The sequence below is a fragment of the Herpailurus yagouaroundi genome, unplaced genomic scaffold, assembly GCF_014898765.1.
Source record: "Herpailurus yagouaroundi ecotype Mexico unplaced genomic scaffold, PumYag 222, whole genome shotgun sequence".
In the NCBI taxonomy this organism is placed as follows: domain Eukaryota; kingdom Metazoa; phylum Chordata; class Mammalia; order Carnivora; family Felidae; genus Herpailurus; species Herpailurus yagouaroundi.
In genome coordinates this window covers 1,596,176-1,615,355 of record NW_024412453.1, presented here as the reverse complement: position 1 = coordinate 1,615,355, position 19,180 = coordinate 1,596,176, and the positions used below count along the sequence as shown (strand labels likewise).

Below are 19,180 nucleotides of genomic sequence, written 5' to 3'. Positions count from 1 at the left end.
CCTAACCCTAAATCATCATGCTGTGCTTTAGAAAACAAGATCTCCTCTATGACCTCCATTTAGTAGTTTCCAGGAAAAATGAAGGCTGGTGAGGTACTCATATAAACTGAAACCCCTGCTCACTGAAAATGCACTCAATTCATAATGAATAAGCATTTCAACAGTCAGGCATAGAACACACACGCACTAGACTTTTAAATTCCATTTCATGATGGTGATCTTTGGTGCCCCCAAGTGGTCATAAGTAATGTGACATCCTCAACAGGGAGTCCTGTCCTAAGGGGAGGTAAAGACCGTGGAGAACATTTTATCAGAACAAGACAGTTAAAAAGGAGGTTATCCGGGCACAAGAGAGGGCACAGAAAAGAATGGCTCCTTCACTGGAATTAAGCCAGACTGTGAGTTCTTGCTCGGCCCCATGGCCGAGGACAATCTGCCTCTTGGAAAAGTGGGAATAATAATCCCCAACTGTGAAAATTAAATTAAGCATAGATGTGATTTTTTTGTTTTAAAATTTTACATATAGAGTATCTATATCCTTCTGTTAAGTTGCTTTTTTTCATTTAACACTACGGTTCTAAAGAGTTTTGTAGAGATCAGTGTGGTACAAAGATAATTTCTGCTTAATTTTCAAGGCTAGTCAATACCAAAAAGATACATGTTGGTAAGGGGGAGAAAGAGGAATATGGCTTAAAGAGGGCATCATGTAATAAATTTATTATATTGTTACATTTTCCACTTTTCTCTTAATTCCAACTGTATACTATATAATCAACTGCTGTTCCAGAAATAAAACGTTTTAAACATAAAAATATAAATTTTGCTTTTTAAAAGTGCATACACCTGGAATAATAAAACATACAAATAAATAACAGAAGTCAGTGACACATCTCATGCACTTGTTCTAAAATAATTTAAAATGACACACTTTTCTTCGGCCTCAAGGAAAGACATCCTGCCTTCCATTATTACCGTACAACAAAACAAGAAAATCATACAGAAATCACTACGAATGGTGCATGAACAGTACCAAAGCATTGCGTGTACAGTGACAGGACATGCAGCTTGTGAGACAACTACACAAATTCCAGTGTGACACTGAGGAGTTCAATGAAGAAACGATTTTGGTAATGGGGCTTGAATTCGATTTTAACCAGTGGTGAGAGGCACAGTTGGTGAGCAAACCGATAGGGAACATAAACACATATCCGAAAGGCCTACAGAAGAGAACCTGAGCTTCAGAAAACACTGGATCTGCCTTCCCCTTTGATGTCATGACACCACACCACTTAGAATAGCACCTAGGAAACCATACCACCTTTTCACCGTCGCGACAGGGAACTCTGCTTCAAGGGGCTTTTCTAAAGGAGGATTTCCAATTTGGATTTCTACTTAGATCTTCACTCCTTGAAATGTTGAAAACACCAGGTAAATTGTGTGTTTTGTTTTGTTTTGTTTTGTTTTGTTTTGTTTTTTGGTAGGCAGCATAATGCTCAACAGGATGAAACCACCTGAAAAAGCATAGCAGACTACTTTGAAGATGTAAGTGCAGCTCACCACAGATCAAAAGTAAATTTCATTTGCCTCCATAGTAGGCAAATGATGAGTATTTAGATGAGTATTATTTGATTTTTTTTAATTACAAGAATAAATACTGGGGGTTACTAAAAAAAAAAAAATCCAAACAAAATGCTTTACAGTCATTTTAAAAGTAAAATCACTTCTGAAACTACCCTGTGGAGAAGTAGAGAATGAGCCAACTAGGAAACTAGGTGGCAGCCTGGAGTCGGCTATTTGTAATTACTACAGAAACAATTGTTCCATCAAAATCAGGACAGGTTCTCCAAGCCACTGAAGGCTTCGCTTCAGCATTTTTAAACTCAGGATGACTTCCCTACTCCCCTGTGGGTCTGGTCCTGTGGCGGCATCCAGGGAAAAGGCTCTGGGAAAGATGCACACCCCACAGGGAACTCTGTCTGATCTAGCAAACTAAAGACCACCAAATCCCACCAGAGTGGCAAAAGTGCTGGGCCGCCCACAAAATGCTCCAAGCTCCCAAACAGGGCCTCAAATCAGAAAGGCTCCCTTATTTCAAACAGGATGTTAATATCAGTAATTCTCAATCTTTTTTTCCTTTCTTCTCCAACGAAACAGAGGAGTCTGAGTCACTCCTGAGTGCTTCACATGGCAGTGATTCTCACCATAGGGATGGTGTAAGCACAGTGGTTCTCAGTTCTGACTACATATCAGAAACCCCCAAGAGCTTTAAAATGTACGGCAATTTCTGGGACCTGCCCCTATACTAGTTAGAGCAAAAGCTTGGGAGTGGGACCCAAGCATTTTTAAAAGTTCTCTAGATGATTCTAGTGAATGCTGGGTATCAGAATCTCAGACAAGTCATTCAGAAGAGGCTTAACAGAATCTTGGGGAAAGTACACGTATGAGACTCAAAAAGCCTCCCGAGCCTGCAATGGATCTCCCTTCCCTCCAAAATTGGGAAACACCAGTTTTTAAATGAATGTGAGATGGATCTAGAACCTAATCCACTGTAGACTGCTACCATAAATTCCATGAGCTTATTCTTATTGTGACCAGTGGCTGCGAAGCTCCACAGCTTTCCAAAACAGCTCTAAGTCTCTACAAAAACATTTTAAAATTGTTAGCACTGTTAGAAGCCACATTCTCTCCTTGTGACCACGATAGAACCCTAGAAGATATAAAAAATTAAAATCTATAGAAAATGGCAGGTTATTTTTAGAACAAAATACTTTAGGAAAGTCTTCAGGCTAAATACAGTATATAAACCCGTGTGTGTTCAACATATCCAATTCCACTCGTGCTTGCAAAATACTTATTTTCATACAATCTTGCCAACGATAAAAAAAAAATCAGCAAAGAGAAACATGTGCAAAGCAAAACAAGAAAACACATTCATGCTCTTCTCTATTGATGATTAAGCCACATGTAAAAAATTACAAATTCAAAAATAGAGCTCCATAATCCAAGAATCGCCTTTTTTAAAATTCACATTTAGTGTATCCCACATTTTGTATTCGTTGTTTGCATAGGTGGTAAGAACATGCTTTCTGGGTTAGATGGAGGCCATGCAAAATTGTTTTCATTACTTGGGGTGGGGGGTGCGGAAATGACCGGTCACGCTCAAATTGCAGCTGCAAAACAAACACTTTGAGAGTTGATCAAAAGGCAGTGTGAAACACTAAGTGTTCATTTAAATAAAAGCATAGGATTTCCCCCCAAAAGATGTAGTCAGGTTTAACAATTATGTACCCTTTATGAAAGTAAAGACGGACAGTCTGTGCAGGAACAGCTACTTTCTGTTTATGATACGGGCACTGTTTTGTCAGCAAGTTTTGCTCTTCTCAATTCCAAATAATACAAGTTCAACATGCCTCACAGAATATGTGTTTTATTGAAACTGTGCTTATGATTTGCATACTATCTCAAAAACCCAACCCAGAAACACTAATTATCATAGCATCCAATAATTCTAATAACCTACATAGGAAACAATAACGTCAGCTGTTCAGTAATTTGTCAGAATGAAATGTAACATCAGATGTCAATCTATTTTTAAAAACATGTTTATTTGAAATAAGTGAGCTTTGTTCACAGCTCTTCTCTGTTCCATTTTTCCTAAAGGCTGCCACTACTGCTTCCTTTACATACTGTTCCTACTTTTTAGCATGATAGCTATTTAGAGGGATGGCAATTTGTCCCCCACCCCCCAATCCCCACATCTATTTCAAACAAATGTGGATGACCAAATTCTAATGGAAAGTGATTCTGTAATGGATTTTCAACCGCTAACTCGTAGAGACAGCTCAGTCTGAAAAAGTGGATGTAAGAGTAAAATGTCTCTGAAGATGAAGAAGGGCACTTTTGGTTTCCAGAACAGGAGAGACTTGCTCAAGAGGACCACAGGCCTTGGCCGGTTCACCAGAATCCACCTGATCTTTTTGTTCGGGGGACCGTCACTCCATCTAGGGCCTCACCGGCATCCCCTGGTTCATCGGCTGTGTTCCCAGGGCTCCTCAGCTACAGCAAATTCCTGAAGCTTTCAGCTTGCCTTTATGAGCAAAGCAGGCCCTCAACGAATGTTTGCAGAATTAATGAATGAGAGAGGAAAGAATGATTGCAAGAGTTTAGGACAGCCTCACAGATAATTACAATGTTTTACCAGACCACAAATATGCCCACATCCACTTCTACTGGTCCAGCGAGGTATGACTTACTTTCAGTTAGGCTGCTTTTAGGATGGGAAAATACAAGGGCTGGGAGATGATCTTGAGATGACGTGAGCTTAGCAGTTTCTTTGTGCTTCCACGTTATATAAGAGATTACAAAGGCAAGGTGTAGGGCTGTCTTAAGGAATGGAATAGCCTCAGTGCACTGCATGTTTACAGGAAAAGAAATCAAAAATAAAGTTTTTTAAAAGCAAACAAACATTACGGAGTAACACTACTGTCAGGGATTATTCTGTGTCCACCAGGAAATGACTGCTCTAGTCAGGCCCACTCAGTTGTCAACCAGAAACCTAGGCCCACCATCCTCAACAGATGATTTTTAACCCCAAAGCAGATGTGCTTCTGTGCCAAATGCTACCAGGAAAATAAAAAGCAAAGCAAACACCAAGTCCCTAACCTACCAAACAACTGAATTGAACCAAGTAATAATTTTCCCATATTTCACACCTCAAAGAACACCTCCAAACTTCTGGGCAAATCTCCTTTTCTGTGTCTTAAAGGTTATACCTAGTAGTTGGGGATGAGATTTTCATTGTTTACCAAGCACAGAAAGAATAGCTTAAAGTTACCTTGACAATACCACAGTATTTTTTCATTTAAATCTGGAAGAAGGACTAAACTCCATAGACATATAATTTACTGATACTGAAATTTTATTTCTAGATACCATAGAAAATTAAAGGAATTTGTAGAGGTGTTTTTTGGAGAGAGTGTGTGTGTGTGTGTGTGTGTGTGTGTGCTTAAGACACTAGACATAATGGGAAATCCATTCCTGGAGGATACAAGAATAAAAATATTTGCCACGTGAAAATTAAACCAGATTCTATTAATGCTTAACCGATAACAGCCTCAGGAAAAGGTGTTATTAAAACCCTCTGTGTAGTCAAACTTTAATTCTAAGACTGTTTCAGAGCTTCAGGTAGGAGATTTCAAATGAGATTTACCTATTAAAAGAAAAAGGCTCAAATCAAACTCCTGCAACCGACGATCCCATTATTGGTGCGTACTTTCCAGGAAATAAAAGCAACACAGAAAAACCAGCGGTGGCAAAACATTCGCAGGGCTGTTGGTGTGCTGTTGGCAGCAATAACACTACTGCAGGCAGCCAGTCAGCGGCAGTTACACTACGACAGAGGAGAGGGATGCTGCTTTAGGAACCCACAGCCACCTGCGCAGTGAAACAGGGACACCTGGTGCAGGGGCGAGTACAGGACTGAGTGCACTGGGCAACAGGCTCACGTTCGATGAGATTCACAGAGCACAAGGTAACTTTCACAAGGCTGAGTATCTAAGTCTTAAATATTGCAAGGGTCTAAAATTCCAGCTACCCTCAACATAAAATGGCCTCCAGACTTGTAAGTTACCTGCTAATGCTCAAATAGCAGCAAAATAAAGTTAAGAAACCTACTGGAAATGTTTCCCAAGAGGTATTTATGGGGAGAAAACAAAACAAAAGGCAGCGCAGAATTCATAGCTGTGCATGTGTATGTGCTCTAATTACTTCACACACAGCAATACTGAAAAGGGAGATTATAAATGGATCTGTGCACCAAGAATTCAGGAAGAACTGGAAAGTTTATGATTTTTTTTTAAAAGTTAATATTTAAAAGCATATAAACTTAGCATGCTGTATCTCATGGCAAAGTGACAAATGCTATTCAAAGAGAATCAGGACCATGGCTCTCCTGACATTAAAAAAAAAAAGAAAAATAGAAAAATGGAAAAAAAAAAAAAAAGGCTAAGAATTTCCAGGATACCTCCAGAAAGCCTGAAGAACTATGATCTTGCTTATCTGTGAGATTTCTGTGAGGTTCCCTTGTTTTCTCACTGACAATGCCAGACGGAACATGCTCCAATCCTGCTTGTGAGTTCTGGGTAAGAGATGAAATCTTAACCACTAAGAAAAAATAAATGATTTACTGAAGAGCAGTCTGTAACTTTGCCAGGCAGATCAGAAGCACACACGTAATACTTTGTCACACATCACTCCAACACACCATCAACTGACTTTTGGCATCAGGCAACATCTTTCCTCTCCCCAAGATATAAGAAATGTGGGCATGTGCACCCAGGGCAGCATGGAGCTGTTGGCTTCTAACACAAGGAACAAGCAACACCAGAGAAGGGAAATGGTACAAATTCATACATCCGGTTCAGAATCCTTTTTTTTTTTTCCAGGCATCTTTCAAAGGTGTTAACTGCTCTACTACATTTCAAAATCCCAATGGCCTTAGCTAGCAAATTTAGAAGGAAAACAAAATTAACTAGTGACTGGCTTTCTGGCTGTCCAACTTGCCACCCCTTAGGACATCTCCAAAGAACCAAGATAGCGTGTAGTACACACATCTTTGCAGTTATGAAGGACTTCATTTCTACCTCCAGAAACTTCTATCTGTGGCAGTTGGAGAAAGGACAGTCACCCACAGGCCACCTTCTTGGTTAACCCTCTTGCTGATGCGCATCCACCCTAGACTAGCTGAGTATATACCTGAGAAACATTAGTGTTAAAATATTGCCCTTCACAGAGACTGGTAGATGGGGCCAAAGTGCAGAAAGCAACAGTCTTCTCTCAGTTTGTTTGTTAGTGTCACAGTTTTTAGAGCTCCTGGTGCCACATGACAATCAGCTGTGAGGACAAATCCTGCTCAGATGAAACCCAAGTCAAATAACTGATCCCTCTACAGCACACACTAATGACAGCTTAACTGGTTCACAGGTTTCCAAACCCTAGTGTCCAACGAAAGTCATTAGAGTTCTCTAGAAAGAAATATGTACAATTGCTAAAGGGACCGCCCAGGGTCTCGTCTACAATGATTCCAGTTAGCTTGGTATCAATACTTTGCCTATGGCTGTTATTTGGTTCAATGGCAGAATAAGGCGACGCTTTTAACAATTTGCAGTTGAATTCTACACACACACACATACACACACATAAACACACACGCACACACACTCGCACGTCAGGCACGTGACCTAAAACATATAAAACAAAAGCATAGAGGGCTTTGGTGGGGGGAAAGGGGTTCTAAATAAATAAACATCTTTACAGATAAAACACTTGGATTGCAGAAACATCACTGAGGTTTTTGAGAAGGCCGTGCAGAGGTTTGCATGCTAGAAGATAACTTTTTTGAGGATTTCTCAGCAGACTGCCTGCCACCAGGAGATGAGGGCACTCCAGAATCTAGCTGGGAAGACTTAGATTTGCGAGCAGACAGCAGGGAATGTTTAGCAGAAGCAGGGTCCTTGGAGACAAGCTGCTCTTTTCCAACTGCACTTGCATTTGGCTGCTGGGAACCTGCAGGCTGGTAGCCTTTCTCTGCCTTGTCATCCACGGCATTCTTACTGGCCAACTTGGCAGAGCTACTGCCGGCCTTCTTGGAGAGCAAGGTTGTTTTGCCAAGGTCAGTTGACCGCCGGGTTTCCTTCTGTCTCAAGGCTGACTTGAAGAAGGATAGCCCCTTGTCCTCTGACTTGCTGTCCCTCTTCAGACCAGCCTTCATGCTTGTGTTGGGGGAGCGCAGACTGGCCATAGAGGAGCTCCTGACGTGCTTTCCATCTCCTCGGCCCTCCCCCACCCTGGCTTGGCTCACCCGAGGGGAGTTGGGTTTGGAGCTGGAGGTGACACTGGCTCTGTCGGAAGCCAGGCTCTGTCTGGAGCCCTCTCTACTCAAGCTCCTGTCTGAAGTCCTGCTCTTCCCAGGAGGGAAGGGGCCCCTTGCAGCAGGGGCGGGGGCTTTTTTGGCAGATGCGGAGGAAGGAGTGTAGGCGAGGGAGGAAGAGGACTTCTGCCTCTGGGGTGAAGGAGATGACACGGAGTCTTGGGATTTGGGGGAGGACTCCTTTCTAGGCTGGGCAGGGCCAGGGGAGGAATGCCGTCCACTGGCTCTGGAAGAAGAATCTGCTTTGCTTCGGGAGCGGGAGGGCTTTATAGAAACTTTTACAGGAACAGGAGAAGAAGGGGACGTACTTGAAAGAGATGATTCCTGGCTTGCCAAGACTGGTCTCCCCTTCCGCAAGCTTCTATCTGGCTCAGAAGCGCCTTTGGAGCTGGGAGAGCTCTTGGCTGTGCTCTCTGGTTTCTTTGCAAGGGAGCCTGGGTGGCTCGTGGGTTTCACCTCTTTGACTGGAGAGCTGTCTACAGAATCGCTCTGATCCACATAAGCAATCTGGTTATTATTATCAAAAGGATCGGAGATGGGGGGCACGCAATCCCCTTGTGCTAAGTTTTTGCTCTGTGTGTCTAAAACACCGGAGTTCAATTTGTGGGTGTCTGATTCATCTCTGAACACGCCTTCCATGACAGCCAGAGGGGCCCGACCCACAGCCTTGTGCTCACGTCGGCCGTGACTATCACTTGGTTCCTGGAAACTGCTAGAAAGGTTCCTCAAGCTGCCAAAGCAAGAGATGGAGACCTTATCATCCACCGCCTCCCCGATCTTCTCCAAGGTGGAGGCAGAGGTGTGGATCGGAGAGTCTCCTGAGAACCGGGAAGGAGAATTGGAGCGCATCTGCAGCTTAGCAGACAGGGACCAAGAAGGTCTAATGCAATTGTCGTTAACCGCCAAGGGGCTGGTGACAGAAGATCTGGATGACATGCTCTGACGCTGGACGCTTCTCACGAATGGTCGAGTTGAGAAACCTCCTGAATGCAGCAGAGAGAACAGCATTAAGCTACACCGAAAACATGTCTGAGCAACACCTTAAGATACTGAAGATGGAAGGAAGGCAAGCCTGGTGGAATGACAGGAGCATGACCTTCAGGGCCAGCATGTCTGGGGTCAAGGAGCAGCCACACAACTGCAACTTCTTGGAGTTCAGTCCCCTATCTATAAAACAGGGACATTCCAACTCAGGGATCGGCAAACTATCGATCTTCTTTCTGTACGTCGGGGGTCAGGAGACCTCCCTTGGAAAGGCCCAGTTAACACTCTAGGTTTTGTGGGCCAACCACTCAACTCTGCCACTGCAGCACAAAAGCAACCAGAGAAGACACATAAACAAATGGGAGTGCCTGTGTTCCAAAACCTTATTTACAAATAAAGGCAGAGCTCATACTTGGCCCATAGGCTGTCGCTTGCTGATCCCTGCTCTAACTCACAGGACTACTGTAAGAACTAAATAAAATCCTGAAAGTCCTGTGCCCACCTGGCACTCCACACATGCACAGTAAATGTGAGCTACTGACCCACCTAAGGACATCCAGAGCCCGAGCCCACAGAAGTGAAGTCTCTGCCCAAGATTACACAAAATTAGAGGCAGAGCTAATACCAGAAACACAAACCCTTGCCCCCAACTCAATGCCACATGCAGCTTGGCCTGACATTATTGAGTATAACAGCAGATCGGTGAAAAAGAACAGAGACGATACACTCCTATCCTGACTTCAAACTTCTAGAGATGACAATCATAATTAGAACAATACACTCCTACCCTGAGTGATTTCAAACTTCCGAAGAAAATGTTCACAATTAGAACTACATACTTCTATTCTGAGTGCCTTAAAACTTCCTTCCAAAGAAAAGATTCTAAATTAACTTCCATACACACTTGGTACTGTGGCTGCAGTATTTATAAAGCTCTGTCCAGATAAGATCCTCGGAGACAGGCTCTGTTCTGTGGGCACCCCCCGGCACCACTGTGATGATGATGCTTAAGAGGATACTGATCTCACCAACTACACTGTCTAAAAACAGACCAGGGGCAAACCAGCTTACTGTTAAAACAACAGTGAATTCTAAGTTTAAAAAGCTGTGTTGAGAAAAACCTCTACCTGAAAAAGCAAAGACTCAGTGGTCGGATTTTCATAAAGTATCAGGAGCTTGTTAGCAATTCTGGCCCAGTACTCTTGTTATTTTACAAAGAAAAAGGCAACAAGCCAGAAAAGCAAGCAGGCCTGGAGCTACAATGAGGCAGACCTCCCTGGCCTGGCGGCCCCCGTCCACCCTCCTGCAGTTTTCCTTCACTTCATGGTCTCACAATTACCCATCACTAGATGCAGATTACAGCAACCGACATGCTGGCTGCAGGCTTGGGAGATGAGTCACTGTCCTCATTAGAGAAGCTGAGCTCACTCTCACCTCCTCCAGCCTCAATGCTAGGGCTGCCTGATCCTTCCCGCACCACCTGGGGTTCCTGTCAGAACTGAGGGCTGCCATTACTCAAGCGTAAGTGAAGGTAAAAAACAAAACAAAACAAAACAAAAAAAACAAACCCAAAAACAAAAAAACAAAAAAAACCCATAGTTCTATTTGTATTGTGTTTCCCCAAGTATCCGTACTGTGACCATCTTCAGAATTCTTTTATGCAGAGTCAAGAGTTTCTGTTCTAGATGCTTCTGCACTTAAAAGAACATGCCACAAATTCCTGTAAAGGAAACGGCAGTGGAAAGGGGAAAAGCTGAAAGCCGGGAAGCCCCCACACTGGGCGAGCACAGCAACTCCTCACCAGGCGGCCCTGGGCAAAGCACTGAGCACTTTGGAAAGCGCTCGGAAAGAAATGTATCCCTTATTGTAGAGTTAAAGCTCCAGCCTCCACACTAAGCCTTAGAAGTAGAAAATAATGAAGTACAAGGAGAAACTCATCCTAGAGCTCACAGAGGAAAAGCGAATAACCAGATTTATATAAAATGGTACTTATGACCGTACAGCCACACAGACCTTTTACCTTCTCCGACAATCTTCTTGGGGCCTAGCTCCTAAGCGTGAGGGACCCTGTGCCGTGTCCGTGAGATGCCACTTTGGAAATCTGTCACAAAACCCATACCCACCATCGTCTTCACTCCTCTCTCCGGTCATCTCCACCGACTCGGATAATGAGGCCAGAGAGGTGCGTCTGGAGGACGCCGCGGAGGTCACGCTGGCTTGCTTGCTCCCCGGGAGCCGGCTCACCCAGTGTTCACACAAGGAGGAGCTGGTGGAGCCTGCAGTAAAGGAAGCAGGCACTGGGGTCAGGCTGGAGTCCCAGGCTGGCTCCCTGGCACACACTCGTGTGAAGGGGCAGTGCCTGAGCTGGGGTGGCCTGTGTCAGTCTTACCTCCCAGACCCCTGCTTGAATATCCCATCAAGATGCAAAGAAGGAGGGCAGACTAACTCATGTTTATAGTAATAAAATGCAAGCATTGGCATGGACACTTCACAATGCAAAGTGCAAATCTTAAGTGCTGGCAACAGAATCATCTATACTCATTCTGCAAATAGTTATTAAGCACCTATTGCCAGGCACCGTTCTAAGTACACACAGTAAAAATTCTAACACAGAGCAAATAAAAGTGGCAGTGCACCGTTATTTCTTAGCTTGCTTTGTGGAATTGTTAAGTCGTTTACACAATATTAACATACAAACACATAACATGCACACACCTAGGCTGTATGTCATCTGTACTGTCCATTCCAGGGATGCCCTTAAATTCCAGAGCAACATAAACTGCTCTCGAAACTGAGAACAAGACTCAAGTAGACCTCAAGAGGGTGTAATCTCCAAGCATATCTCAGAATCTGGAAAGCACTGAGGGAAGGCACTAGAGCACTGGAGTTCTCACTCTCTCAACTGGGTGAGCAGCTACTGAGGGGTGGGTGCACTGAGTGGGGCTTCACTCCAGCAGGGGTTCACTCGGTTCAGCGGTTCCTCTTCTCAGCGGCTTCAAACCAATCCCTCGGAAGCTTCAAGGAGATTCAGGGTGAATACTCTCTAACATGATCCGATGTTACCATGTCTCCATTGTCGGTCACAGTCTCTTAGACGCTGCGTTAAGGAGCGTGCGTCACCTTGTCTGGACCATGTGGCTGCATCCAGACTAAACCCCATCCAGCTAAATCCAGCCCACCTATCATTACTATAGCCTTCAACCCTTCCAACCGAACAGGCCGACCTCATCGGGAAAAAGAACGATTTCTAACGGTGCTTTTACTTGGTCTAAAAGGCTCTAACGTACATTTATGTAATCTGATGCATGCAATGACCCCATGAGGCAGATATTATTAGTACACCCACATTACAGATGCTTAAATATGTGGCTTGGATGTGATGTGCTTCCAGATGATGCGACCGAAACATGGGAAAGCCAGGTCTCATTCCCTCTTGCTTTTAGTGTGGCAGCCATACCGCTTTTTCATTCATTCGTTCCACAAGCAAACATGGCAAGCTCACTCTGAGACCGGCGCTACCCACTTCCGTGGGAACTCTGCTGGTTCGCACATTCCACCCCCATTTCCTTGACTGCAGTCATTTTGGTTTCCAGGTTAAACTCAAATGTGAGAATTTATCTGATCAACACAACAGACTCATGAGACCTTGTGGAGAAGTTCTCTGGACCATTACAATCTTCTGCTCTAGGAAGAAGCTGCTGAAGAATGGCTGGCCTTACCTGCCACTGAGCTGTTGGCTGACCATGATGGAATAGCTGTCCGCCTCTGGTAGAAAAGGATGTACGCTGTCTGTGTGCAGACCTCATCTTCTGACAGCTGCTGCACGTCACTGTCATCGAAGCAGTACCAGAGGCCGTCCACAGAGTTCTTACAGTAGGCTGCCAAAAAGAGCCCGCCATCAGTACCAGGGGAGGGGGCACCGGCCGCTCCACTCTGCCCACAGACACCAGCTCTTTGGCTCATCTAATTCATTCAAGAGCTTTTTAAGGTCGCACGTAGTTACACACAAAGTGGTAAAAAATCCAAATTGGGTTGTGAGCTCAGGCAAAATGTTTCAAGACATTCCAAACTATTCCAAATGTACAAAATTCTATTTAATCTTAGAAAGCCCAACGTACTTATTTACTTGAGGCAGTGGGTCTCAACCTGAGACGATTTTGCGCCGCTAGGGACATCCGGCAACAAATGGAGACATTCTTGACTGTCACAACTAGGGTACAGGGTAGTACTGGCAATGAGTGAGTGGAGATCAAGAATGCTGCAAAACATTCCACAATGCACAGGACAGTCCCCACAGCAAGAATTATCCAGCCAAACTATCAAGAGTGCTGAAGCTGGAAAACCCTGATTTAAGTATGTTGTAACATTTCAGTGTTTATTAGAGATAGAAAATAGGACTAGAAATAATGATACTAATAATAGCAGCAGCTAGTATTTGTTTAGTGCTTATTATGTGCCAAATACCTCAATTAATCCCATGAGATTTATTCTGTTATTCCCATTTTACAGAGGTTCAAAAAGATTAACCAGCTTGCCCAAAGGTCAAGCAGCTGGTGAAGGACAGGACCCAGCTCATTTCAGGTGTATCTAGTCCCTGAGTTTGCACTTAAACCCTATCCCATCCTGCTTCCCTCAGGGGTAGTATGAACAACGTAATGCCCAGTGGAAGCGCCCTGGCAAACTAAGAACACTTGAGCTCAGGAATGCATGTGTGTTTTTCTCCAGTTCAAATTCTAACCCTGAAATAGAAATTAAGAACATTCAAGTACCAGCAAAAGACAAGAACTTAGTGTTTGTGAAGCCACGTGATCTTGTAAAGATATGTCAAGGGGTGTGATAAAATTGATTCAGAGGAGTACCTTATCACACTTCCTAAAAATACCCATTTATTGGGGTGATAATAAATGAGGGCTAGAATATTTAGCTGAATGCCTGAGGGGCAGGGCACACAGGGTCCCATGAGGCACCAGGAGTGACTCCCTCGACAGGCCACAACGACATTTGTAAAGTATGGAGCCTTAAGAGATAAAGGGGATACAGGCGAGGATGGGTTACAACCAGACAGGTCCCAAAAAAGAGCAGAATAAGAATCTGTGATCATGGGGAAGGAAGCCATGTACAGCCATGGACTCCTGGGACCAGAAAGGGGAGAGAAATAGAGACAGAAGCAGCACGAGGAGCTGGTAAAACAGCAACTCGTCAGTGGGCAGGTCAGGCCTAACGTATAAATGACCCAGCTGGGGAGATGGTGGCTGTTCTAGAGTGGGACATGCCCCCGAGACAAGGTGACAGAGCAGCCCTGCACTAGCATCAGTAGGCTTCTCTCCAGGACAGTCTGTTCCCAGTCACAGCACGGCAACTAAGGCAGCCCAGGAACACATTAATGGTTTAATAATGTATTTACCAGATAACTCACTTTTCTTTCTGGAACTAGCTTCTCAAATGTTTTCTAGACAAGTATTATTCAAACTGTGGTTTGCAGACTGGTCCCAGTCCACAACAAGCTAAGCACTCAAACTGAGATAAGCATTTAAAAACTTTCATAGCAACTGGACACTGCCGGGATATTCTTACTGTATTTTTACATAAGTATTGAGTCGTGAAAAATTGGAAATTTTAGGGGCGCCTGGGTGGCTCAGTCGGTTAAGCGGCCGACTTCAACTCAGGTCATGATCTCACGGTCCGTGAGTTCGAGCCCCGCGTCGGGCTCTGTGCTGACAGCTCAGAGCCTAGAGCCCGTTTCAGATTCTGTGTCTCCCTCTCTCTCTGACCCTCCCCTGCTCATGCTCTGTCTCTCTCTGTCTCAAAAATAAATAAACGTTAAAAAAAAAAAAAATTAAAAATAAATAAATAAATAAATAAAATTGGAAATTTTAAAAAAGAACAAGGCAGGTTCTGCCTCATAGAAGTTTGATCTAGAATCCATACACAAGTTAGCTATGCACGTACCAGTTGATTATATCTAGAACTAGTGCAAAATAAAATCCCAAATAGGGGCGCCTGGGTGGCTCAGGCAGTTAAGTGTCCAACTCTTGATTTCGGTTCAAGTCACAATCTCATGCTTCATGGGATCGAGCCCCACGTCGGGCTCTGTATGGACAGTATGGAACCTGCTTGGGATTCTCTCTCTCTCTCTCTCTCTCTCTCTCTACCCCTCCCCTGCTCAAGCCCTCTCTCTCAAAATAAATAAACTTAAAAAAAAATCCAAACAAGGACTTAAAAACAAGGTATCTCGAATTCAACAACACTACGGTATTTGAAATGTTCTCTAAACTAAAACCCTAAACATTTTATATACTGGAAAAGCAGTGGTATGGCCTAAGCATCACAAAGGGGGAAATGATGCAGAAAGAGCCTAAGCTTTTCCTAGGTAACACAGGCCCTGAGAGGCAGGCATGAGCGGTTCCAGCACACGGGCGTGGTCACCAAGTTCCAGTAAGATTACCTGCTGTAGGTCACAGAGCTCCGAAGAGGTGTCTAGCCTCTAGCCCACGTTCCTTTCACTAAACTATGCTGCCTCCAAAGTACCTGTGGGTTTTCAGGCATTTTCCAAAGTCTTCTCTATATAAAGATTAACATGAGGGGTGTTGTTGGTTGAGTGTCCAACTCTTGATTTCAGCTCAGGTCATGATCCCAGGGTCGTAGGATCAAGCCCTGCCTTGGGTTCTGTATGGAGTATGGAGCCTGCTTACAATTCTCTCTCCCTCTGCCCCAGCTCATGCCTCACTTTTTTTTTTTTTTTAAAGAGTAACATGATAGGTTAAAATCCAGCACTGTCCCATTTTTCTCAACAATTTCTTGCTAGAAACTGCATTACTTTCCTGAGAAACAATATTATAAATGGAAGACACATTCTTTACCAAAGCTGAACGTGGACGAACACCAACCAGGGATGCTGGCAAAGGTGTTACCACACCAGCTAACCAGTGAAATTAAACCATTTCTAAGTTCCTTTCCATCTGAGGAGTCCCTGGGCGTGTAATTCTATGACTCAGTATCAAAGAACATAGATATGACTGGTAACACCCCAAAGGCAAACATCCAATTAGACACACGACATTTATTATATAAATGGGTCCCATCAAATATAAATACAAAATATGCAAGACCAAAATATAGTCTCACCAGATTTTAAATTTGGTTTAAGCCAAAATACTAGGTGAAATATATCTAAACGTTTAATTAATATTAACTCTGTCTTCTGGGGACTTATACTTCTCAGTCTCATTCATTCTTCTCCTTGAGCGAGCTTCTAGAGCAAGCAGAGGCAAAGCAAACCGCTCCACTATGAGACATGCTCCAAGCTGGGACCATTCCTCTCACATCCCCAAAATATAAGATTACTGTATCCAGTCACCTTCCCTGTCTCCTGCATCCCGCGGGGAAAGCAGGTTGAGAGAATGTGCCAGCAAAGGGGTTCGGGAGCCCAACAGGGAGGTCTCAGGGTTGACTGCTAGGGAACTCCACACAGTTGAAAAACCAGCTGGTAGAGCCAGACTTCCTCTACCCCCACCCCCGACCTTTATGAAGCACTGGTACCCTAGAATCTTGTAGCATGAAGCACTGAGTTCATGAAGAAAGGAAGTGCCTGCAAGTATACATGTCAAATGTGTTGAGTGTGAGCGAAGCAAAACTCCGAGTCCTGGCCGCCCACCCCCACAGATGGCCAGACTAACAGCAGTGCCCTCCATAGACTCCCCACACACACGAATGTCCAAGGAAGAGCCCCAACGCCTGCGTGCCTCCCCAATGTTCATCACGGATAATTCCAATTCTGAGACTCCATCTCAAGGAAATACAAAACTAGAATGTAAACTAAAAGATGTTCATCAGTGTTATGGTCAAAGTTAGAAAGCAGGAACAGTAGATATGTTCAACAACAGGAAATGGCTATATAAAATTAGAGTTCCACCAACAGAATATCCTGTGGTCCTAAAAAGTAGTGTGTATACAAATTAAGCACAGACAACTGAATACTCCTGTTACAACAGGTAAGTGTGAAGACTGGGATGCAGGGACATACACACACCCCTCGCATCTCACCACGCTTCTGATTCTGGAACTTTTTTTATTGTCTTCCTGTCAGCAGGTACAGTCCTGAAGTGCAGGCCACTATCCCATCAGCTTCTCCTGTGCCTCCAGTTTGCTCTAACCACCCTCTCCACTGGCCCCCTGCTCTTCCCGCTGTGTACACTTCTGTGCACCACACAACCTATTACACACTACTGATCTGACATATCATGTGGTCCTATATGTCCCTGCTCGATTACACTCTTAGAAGACACAGTTTGAGGCCTATTCATCTCTGATGTGCCTCTGATGTGAACCCAGTGCAAGTTACACGGGAGGTGCCCCATGAATGTTCACCTAAACAGAACACACCAGTACAACCACAACAGTGTAAAATAATGGCCAAACCGTCCAGAAAAACACTGGAAGAAATGTTACCTACATACAATGGGATAGTATTATTCAGCTTTAAAAATGAAGGAAACTCTGACACGTGCTGTAACATGGGTGGATCTTAAAGACATTACGCTACGTGAAGTAAGCCAGACACAAAAGGACAAATACTTGCAAGGTTCCACTTATAGAAGGTTCCAAGAGAATCAGATTCATAGAGACAGAACAGTAGTGGCCGGGGGGGGGCGTCCGGGCCGGGCCTGGGAAAGGCAACAGGGACTTGCTGTTTAACAGAGTTTCAACTTGGGAAGAAGAAAAACGTTCTAGAGATGGATGGTGTTGAGGGCAGCACTACAACATAAATGCACTTAATGCCACTGAACCATACACGTAAAAATGGTGAAAATGGTAAATTTTGATATGTATATTTATCACATTTTTAAAAAATGTTACCAATGGTTATTTTTGAATGATGAGCCCACGGATGATGGTACTGTTCTCTCTCATGTATAAATTTCATATAACGAACAGTCCCTTTTAAAAATGAAAAAGATAAATTTAGCTTTAAAACAAAAAGAAAAAATTCTTCCAAATCACCTTGAAGACACTATAAAACCGGTTCATCTAATCACTCCAAATAAGGGAGAAGCGAGTGGAGTGAAACCCTAAATGGCGGTGGGGGTGACGTAACCAAAGTGAGCCCTTGGTGACCCAGACAACATGATCTACCTGCACACACCACTCCCCAGTCAGGTCACACAGCTACTGGATGGTCCGACTCAGGAAGAGAAGGAAGAATTTGCATTTATTTGCTCTTGGACAGAGATCCAGCAGATGAAAACTGCCCTCAAAGATGGCAGACTGCGTACTAGAAGAGAAAGTGAGGTTCTAAAGCAAAAGTAGCCCTGTCACAAGCAAAACATGTCTGAAGGAACGGTCAGCACAGACACCCGGCCTCTCGCACTGCAGACCTGTGTAGTGCCCCCCTTGCATGGTGCCATGATGATTGCACACAGCATACAGGTCATAGACGTAGTCCTCAGGGTCCCTCCCGAGTCCATAGGGCCGTCTCCATGGAGACCAATGGGATGGCAAACTCCAGCTGCTCTGACTTCTCTTAACCACATGAGGTGTCATGTCCAGGCCAGTCAAGGGGAACTTGACCATGTTCTGAAGTTTCATACGCCTGTCTCCTTCCTGTTACAAGAAGAAAAACAAGTTCTGATGATATTTTCATGCAAGTAGATGGTAGATCAATTCTGCGTGAAATGTGGACCCTAACAGCTCAAGTGGTTTGAGTTACCGATCTGATGGTTTCCAAAGATACGTACAAAATAAGGAAACACACTAACAGTTTTAACTATCTGGAGGAACAAGTTTCAATACTACTCAAAGCAGAACAAGCAATGACCTACATATAAGGGGTGATGAGCCTCTCGGAGTCTCCATTTCCTTATCTGATAGATGAGTTTAGGTTTTTAACTTACAAACTGACAGTATTGGGCAGTTCATCATGATACCTCTGTCAAAGAGGCATGAAAAGTAATGGAGTAAAACTGTACATGAAAGACAAAGTTAGTGCTGGCACAGAATAGCCACCAGATAAGTAGGGTACCCTTTTCCTCCCCACCTCCTCCAACAAGCACAGTAACAGTTAACATTGACTTAATATATTCATTTAGCTGATAATAATTCATTTAGTTGATAATCTCGGATAATCTGTATCTTCCATTAAGGCCACGGGGAAATCCTCTGAAATCCAACTGTCCGCTCACTAGCTATTTTCTGAATGTTTCTTGTGTCCGTGGGAGCTCTAAGAAATTAATTGGGCATGGATAACACCCACCCCATGGAGCCATGGATCTA

At 43.9% G+C, this 19,180-nt stretch overlaps 1 protein-coding gene across 1 annotated transcript in view; it reads right to left on the bottom strand.

The window, feature by feature from the left end:
* Positions 1-690: 690 nt before the first annotated feature.
* USP31 (ubiquitin specific peptidase 31) overlaps positions 691-19,180 on the bottom strand; it is a 73,656-nt gene continuing 55,166 nt past the window's right edge. Inside the window, exons 15-18 of the mRNA XM_040459621.1 lie at positions 18,286-18,511; positions 12,631-12,789; positions 11,035-11,187; positions 691-8,910 (exon numbers count right to left, since the gene is read on the bottom strand). Of these exons, the coding sequence (XP_040315555.1) occupies positions 7,340-8,910; positions 11,035-11,187; positions 12,631-12,789; positions 18,286-18,511 (2,109 nt within the window). The 3' untranslated portion in view covers positions 691-7,339. The remainder of the gene's footprint in view (positions 8,911-11,034; positions 11,188-12,630; positions 12,790-18,285; positions 18,512-19,180) is intronic.